This window comes from Volvox carteri (genome assembly GCF_000143455.1).
Source record: "Volvox carteri f. nagariensis unplaced genomic scaffold VOLCAscaffold_17, whole genome shotgun sequence".
Lineage (NCBI taxonomy): Eukaryota > Viridiplantae > Chlorophyta > Chlorophyceae > Chlamydomonadales > Volvocaceae > Volvox > Volvox carteri.
The window spans coordinates 541,187-548,719 of NW_003307560.1; the positions used below are offsets into that span (position 1 = coordinate 541,187).

At 57.6% G+C, this 7,533-nt stretch overlaps 1 protein-coding gene across 1 annotated transcript in view; it reads right to left on the reverse strand.

Moving 5' to 3' along the window:
- Nucleotides 1-310: 310 nt before the first annotated feature.
- VOLCADRAFT_104577 (uncharacterized protein) overlaps nt 311-7,533 on the reverse strand; it is a gene marked incomplete at both ends in the record, with an annotated part of 8,471 nt that continues 1,248 nt past the window's right edge. Inside the window, 11 exons of the mRNA XM_002950125.1 lie at nt 311-612; nt 730-796; nt 1,731-1,991; nt 2,673-2,746; nt 3,087-3,148; nt 3,629-3,757; nt 3,958-4,027; nt 4,407-4,530; nt 5,016-5,142; nt 5,576-5,649; nt 6,830-6,866. Coding sequence (XP_002950171.1) covers nt 311-612; nt 730-796; nt 1,731-1,991; nt 2,673-2,746; nt 3,087-3,148; nt 3,629-3,757; nt 3,958-4,027; nt 4,407-4,530; nt 5,016-5,142; nt 5,576-5,649; nt 6,830-6,866 — 1,327 coding nt within the window. The remainder of the gene's footprint in view (nt 613-729; nt 797-1,730; nt 1,992-2,672; nt 2,747-3,086; nt 3,149-3,628; nt 3,758-3,957; nt 4,028-4,406; nt 4,531-5,015; nt 5,143-5,575; nt 5,650-6,829; nt 6,867-7,533) is intronic.

A 7,533-nucleotide genomic window follows, 5' to 3' on the forward strand; every position in this document is an offset into this window, starting at 1 on the left:
GGATCCTGTTGGGGCGGCTCAGAACGGCTGCGCTGGCAACATAGATGTGATGACGACCATCTCTCGCGGCGCACCTCCCTACGCACGGGATTGAATCCAGGACATCCAGGACATGGGGGGAGGGGGCCGCTAGGGGTAATGCCGCCTAAAAATGATTCATGTTCCTTTATGTCATATGTCAGTGATGCAGTTTTGCGGGTGCTAGAAACAGAATAAAGGACAACAGTAACGACGAGGTTTTCTGTTAGAAATGCGAAACCTGAAAAACGGTCGCAGACATGCACGCCCTGCTTCGTAAGGTGCCGCCCCCCTACACGGCATATACCTTTTTCGCGCAGCGGTCGTCAAAGTAGGCGGCGAAGTAGCCCTTGAGCCCCAGAATGCCTTTTTGCCTGATCAAGCTCGCCAGCAGCTGGCCGTGTGGCTTGGTACCGTCTGATGTCGTACCCGGACGACCAAGCGAGGTACGACAAGTGGCAGATTCGGGGGGACATTCGGGAGCGGATGAGGATTGTGTACGGAGGGGCGGAAAGGGCCGCACATGGACACGGACACGGGCATGTTGGAGCTGAAAGCCCGAGTTGGGTTGGATATGGGGGGCCCCCCGCGGTACTGTTCCGGAGCCGCGGGGGGGGGGGGAGCCGGCGGGTGTGTGGTACGGAGGCCCAACCAACCAGCAGCAGGAGGGGCAGGAAAGGGCGGGAACCCCCCGGCCCCACCTCACCTCACCTAGGCGGCACACGAGGGACCGGTCCTCGTTGTAGCACAACATCATGTCGGCCTCGTCGCCCAATTCCTGCCCGGGAGGCAACGGGGGGAGGGGGCAGGGGTAAGGGATAAGACGAAACACTGGCGTGTGAAGCAGATACCAGAAGTAGACAGAGAGTCCAGGAGAGTAAGACAAATGCTGCATCAGGAATATCTTTACTGACCAGGAGTACTAGTCCTGGCGGCGACGTGGCTAGCTAGGTTGCAAAGCAAAAGTTAGCAGCTGCCCAGTTCCAAAGTCCAAAGAAGGCAGAACGCGAAAAGCGGGAAAAAAACTGCCTAACCGCCAAAATGAAAGGAAAATCTTAAGAAGAACAGGAAAAGAAAGGAAACCGTAGTCGTGGAGTGTCAGAACTAAAGGCGGCAAAGAGGACAAGGTATCGGAATCTGTGATGCGAGTAATCGAAAGTCAGACTGTCAGAAGGCCGCTTGGTGGCGGGATAACTAGCGTTTTCCCAGCCGCAGCTGCAGTGCATATGCATATCCTTTAGGCAGCGGGTAGCGAGACACCCCAGCTACCCATTCACAGCTCTCAAAAGGACAGCAAATCTTTGAGGCACCGCCCATAACGAGTATCTGTGGATAGCGTATTTCAAAAGGATGTTTTTCATGCCTTTTTCATGAACTGATTCGAATCTTTAATCACTAGGTGAAGGGGGAAACGCATAACTTTGCCTAAAAGCGTATCGTGGCGGTGAACGGGGCGGGGCGGGGAGGGGAGGGGGGCGGGATAGACGAACCACGAAAGAGTGAGGTTGCTGCTGCCAGGGGGGGGGAGGGGGGAAGGGAACTGGTGTGGCTGAGGGAGGCGACACACGCGAACCCACGTGTTCCGACGTAACCCGGACGCGGTGGTGAGAGACATGGATGAGCGGGGTCGTGAATGCGGACACGTCTCACACCACACCATCGTGAACGTGTCCCCACCACCCCCTGACACCCCCTGACCACCTGTCCCGCACCTTGCGTGCCGACGCGGACAGGGGGGGGGGCACTTGGATCTTCACTTTAATCGCGGACTGCCGGGTGGCGCGACTGGCGACCAGGGCCAGCATCTGGTCCCTGTCGGCGGGGTTTTGAAAGGTGGCGGCCGGAGTACGACGAGATTTGGAGCCCGTGCCGCCCGCCATCCTCGACATCATATTCCCGAAGTTCGCCTGTACGTTTGTCAGCGACAGGAAGCCACTGTTCAAAACGATGGAGACCAGCAACTCGTGCGGCAGCTGATCCGAGCCGCCCGGGGCGGGGGCAGGGGCGGGGGGAGGAGTGGGGGAGGGGGAGGGGGAAGGACCGGATGCCGCTGCCGCTGCTCCTCGCTTGCATTGGGCCTTATGTTGAGGCCAGTGGGCCGCCTGACATTCCCTGCATGCGGGGGGCCCGGGGCGTCCCGACAGGGGGGGCGTTAGAAGGGTTCAGCGGGTGGGCGCCCGGTCCCCTACATACACTTCCCCCATACACCAGCGCCTCCCCCCCCCCCACAAGCCAACTACATCCCCACAGACAATTCCTTCAAATTACCACCAACCCCCCCTCCCCCCTTCCCTCCCTCCCTCCCGCCCGGCCCCTTACCTACTGCAGTAGCGCACCAGCCCACCACAGCCAGCACAGGCCTTCCTCGCGCCCGACTTGCCGCAGGCAGCGCACACCCGCTCACTCCCTAAAAGTCGGACGCACGAGGTGGTGGTGGCGGTGGTGGGAGGAGGTCAAATATCTCATCATGCCATGTTACGTCATTTCATGTCATTGTCTTATGATACACAAAGTACCGAGTAATCCTGCCTAAAGATATGTTCCGGAACAGGAGCAGCAGCAGCAGCAGCACCAGCAGCAGCAGAGGAGGACGTGGGGATCTCAACAAACGGCACACATCACCCCCCCGCCCACACACGCACAGCTCCCCTCACCACCACCATCACCACCAACCCGTCAGAGGCAGAGGTGTAGGAGTCGTTATCCACGCCCGGACGGGTCACAGCGGCTGATGGATGGGTGCATGTGCAGCGGGATGCACCGTGTTTCTCAACCGCTCATCACCCCCCTCCCCACCTGCCGAGGTGGCATCAACACCAACACCAACACCAACACCAACATCAACACCAACACCAACATCAACACCAACACCAACATCAACATCAACATCAACATCAACATCAACATCAACATCAACATCAACATCAACATCAACATCAACATCAACATCAACATCAACATCAACATCAACATCAACAGTAACATCAACAGTAACATCAGCAACACCACACCACCAACAGCATGGCCCCCAGCTTCCCCCCCCCTCGCCGCCCCCCCAGGCCCCCCACCTGGAGCTTTACTATTGTTCTGGTGGGCGTTGTACAGCAGGGACTGGATCTCCGTGTTGTACCTGAGGGGTGGTTAGAGGAGCGGTTAGAGAAACGGGACAACAGACAGACAGACAGACAGAGCAAAAGCAACCAGGAGGACAGTCAGGCAAAGAACCTCACGCCCCCCCAGGCCTTTTTGGTTTCCGAAACTCCAAGATATCCAAGCACACACACACACACACACACACACACACACACACATACACGCATATACACACACGCGCATTTGGGGATATATGGCTTTAGGCTCTAAACAATTGGAACTGGTCTAGGTGCCCTCGTGGACTGTAATAGTCCGTTACCGCGCCGCCCACCACCACCACCCAGTCGCCCCCCGCTGAACTGCCGACTGCGCCTCCTCCGTTTATTTCTACTCTATCGGGCTCTTGACATTACTCTTCAAAACCAACAGTACTTAACATACACACATACAAATACACAGATACACATACAGGCTTGCAGATACGCGTGTCGACACCGCAAGCCACAGCAGCTCTTACCGTGACACTCCCAGCGCGTCGCACCCATCGTTGTCCTTCAAGTCGGGTTTGGCGCCGTACTTCAACAGCAGCCGTACGGACCGTACCTCCGCAGTCATCGTGGCGCTCACCAAAGGGTACGTGCCATACCTGTTACACAAGGGCACGGTAGTACGGAAGGACGATATGTACGACAATATGGACACGGGAAACAGACGAAGGCAAGGGTACGGCGATGAAAACGTGCAGCCGGTCAGACGTGTGTATGTGTATGTGTGTACGGAAGGCCCATGAACCCCCGGCCTCCCGCACCGGGTCCGTCATTGTCCTTCCCTCACCCCCCCACCTACCTATCCTGTCCGTTCACATCCGCGCCTGCTTCCAGCAACATCTCGGCTAGATCCAGAACCGCGTGGTGGGCTGTGGTGTATGTATGTATGTGTTTTAGGGGGGAGGAAATCACATGCAAAGTGAGTATAACAACTGCCGACAACCCCGGAGTGTTTGGGGGGTGCCCAGGGAACGTGTATGTACGAACGTATGTACGTATGCACGTATGTACGGACGTATGTACGAACGTATGTATGTATGTATGTATGTATGTACGTATGCACGTATGTATGGACGTATGTACGAACGTATGTATGTATGTATGTATGTATGTATGTATGTATGTATGTATGTATGTATGTATGTATGTATGCATATATGTATGGACCTATGGACGTACGTACGTATGTATGTACACCTCATCACTACACCCCTTCCTCCCGCGCACAGATGATCCCCCCCATCACACCCGTGGCGTGGTGCAGTGCCGTCCACCCCGCTGCGTCCCGCGCGTCCACCCGGGCCCCCGCCTCGATCAGCCGCCGCAGCACTTTGGAGTGCTCCGTGCCGCGGTCCGAATCGGAGTCCATGCGCTGCACAGGAACGGCGGGAAGGGGGGGAGTACAACTAACCACAAGCGAGTGAAGGTGATGGCAAGGAATGGAGAGAAGCGGGGGCGAGGGGGCGGGGGGGCGGGGGGGGGGGGGAGGTGTAGGGCTGGCATTACGGGGCGCCTGGCGTAGTGTCGTGTGGGGGGGGAGAGAGGGGAAAGGCGAACCACGTGAACGATTGAAGCTGCTGCCAGGGCAAGAGTGTACCAGACGTAGAACTGACCAAAAGGCGGTCTTGAAGTTAGGGGGGTTAGGGGGCCGGGACGCGGCGAGGCCCGAGCTGGTGTGGAGTAGGCGGACTGCCATCGCGCATGATCGAGCCGCTGATTGGCCCTGCCCAAATTCCAGGTCCTTAAATCCAGGTCCCCCCAGAACTCGCACTCCAAGCCCCCTCCCCTTCCCCACCCCCACCCCCCTCCCCTCCCCTCCCCTCCCCTCCCCTCCCCCCTCCCCACCCCTACCCCCACCCCGCGCGGGTCCGCCGACTGCCCCCGTATCCGCTGCGCCCCCGCCACCACCACGATTGTGAGCGGCATTCGGGCCTCCAAGGCCCGCAGCTGCAGGTGCTCCGGACGGAAGTGCTTCAGGAACTCCCTGGGGGCGAGGAGAAAGGGGGGGGGGAGGGGGAAAAGATGAGCCACGAGCGAGCGAGTGAAGCTGCTGCCAAGGAAAGAGTGCTGCGGCATATGTGCAGGAAACAGAAGTGACCAGTCGGCGGTTGTGAAGAAGCCGTCCTCGGGATGATGTAGAGTGATGACGACAGCGGAAAACTACCTACCTAGCCGCCAAGACTAAAATAAGAGCGGCAAAAGAAGAGCAGTAGAGCCAAGCCGCAAAATAGTAAAGGTGGGTGTAAAGGCGGCGAAAGAGTAATAAAAACTGGCGTGAAGAGAGAAAGGTGGTAACGAGGGACGCGGGAAGGGGGGCCCCGGGGGCCGGGGGGCAGGGGGGGTAAGGGGGTGAAGGGGCAGGGGTCCAGGTCACAAACCCTCTGCCGAACCCGCCCCCCGTGTGCCTCCCGACCCACTTCTCTGCGCCCAGGAATGCGGACATGAAGGCCTTGTTGGGCCAGGGGGAGTGGGGGCCCAGAGATTCGCCCACCTGCCGGGGGTGGGGGGAGGAGGAGGGGGGGAAGGGGAGGGGAAAGAGTGCGGGGGAAATCATATGCGAGAAGTTCGAAAATGAAATGCCAGCGGGAAGGTGTCCAAGAGGGGTCCGACACTGCCCCCAGTGAGTCTGAGTGCGTCCTAAGCGGTGTCATGTGATGTCATCACCGACCCCCCTGGTTCCGGAAGGGGGGGGTAAAGCTCCAACACGTTACCGACACGTTAGCCGCCGTTTGGACTAGGGTTGAAATTGTTGTTGAGGTCCTTGATATCCAGCGTTGCGCAAATGAGGCGTATCTGCTGAAACAAAGAACTGTATCGCTGTAGGGGTTAGGTACTGATGAAAGGATGTCCTAGGAGGCAGCAAAGGCCAAGTCTGGCTACAACTTTGTCACTTACGTCAAACAGTAAGTGGGAGATGTGCCCGGAACCTCAACAACGTAAGAGAACAACGTAAAGCAGCGGTCGCAGCGATGCAGGATGCGTGGTGGGGTACACAAAGCTGCAGACTTACTTACAAACCCCGCACAAGGACAGTAGCCACGAGGACCGAGCAGCAATGATCAAAAGACGTGTGCGAAAGACATGCGAAATAGGGGTAGTTAGTGTGGTGGGAGAAGACGTCCGGGACATGCACGTGTGTGCGTGTGGTATGCCGTGCATCTACCTATAACTGCAAGACTACGTTATAAATTAATAGGGGAAAAGGAAGGAACAGGGAGATTTGAAGGCGAAATGGAAGTACGGAAGTACAGATAGAATGTACAGCAAAGGAGAAGGAAGAAGTGTAAGAAAAATGAAATGCTAAAGTCCTAAGGTTATTTTATTCTAAAGTTGAAGTTTAACTAATTATTAAAGTTTATGACTTCTAAAATTCTTGGGGGATTGGAAGGAAAGGAGAGTCAGAATAGGGGGGAAATTTTGGAAATATATACACAGACAGACAGACAGACAGACAGGAGGGAACGACATTTAAGGGACCCACAGGGGCCGGACCCGGGGGGACTACCAAACTCCGAAACACGACTAGTGCAACCAGTGGGCCAGTGGGCCTTACTCTCTTCCCCTCCCCCAGCCACCCCCACTCACCCGCGCCTGCATGTCTCGCAGCGGGCGGTCGGAGCCGTCGCTAGCGCGGCGGGGGCTCTGGTCCCCGTCATCCTCCTGTACGGCACCAGGAAGGACAGGGCGGTGTGAGCGAGTGGGGGAGATCTGGGCAGGGGAGTGCCCCGTGGTGGGTGTTAAAAGAAGGAGAGGGAGCTGATGGAAGGAATCTAAGAGGTGGAGGTGGAGGTGGTGGTGGTGGTGGTGGTGGTGGAGGTGGTGGTGGTGGTCCACAGCAGCAGCTGCCGACCGACCGAGCGGGAGGGGGGGAAGGGGTGGGAGGAAGCGGCGGCGGGTCCGTTGCGAGAGCGCAGCAGCGATGACGGTGCTGGTTGTGGCTGTGGTGATGGTGGCGGTGGTGGTAATGACGGTGATGCTTTATAAGGGTTGTGGTGGCGGTTATGGTGTTGGAGCGGGGTGGAAGGAGGCGGGGGGAAACTGGAGCCTGCTGGGGGCGTGGGGTTCAGTACTGGGTGATTGGTAGTGCGAGGTAGAGGGCGGGTGAGGGAAGTAGCCTTTGTTGACGGGAGGCTGGTTGGCGGCAGCTTTGTCACAGAGGAAAAAAGGTTGTCGTACTTCGGGATCTCATAACTTTCAATATTTCAAGCAGCCAACAAGAGCTATTTTGATTGGACTCCTGTTGGCTAATTGTATCGAGCCCCTTTACAGATGGCCCTCAACCAGACGCGTGTCCCTTTCGATAACGCCGCGCTGTCGCTCTCCCCCCTCACCCCCTTCTTCCCCCTCCCCTTCCCTCATTCCCCCTCCCCCTCCC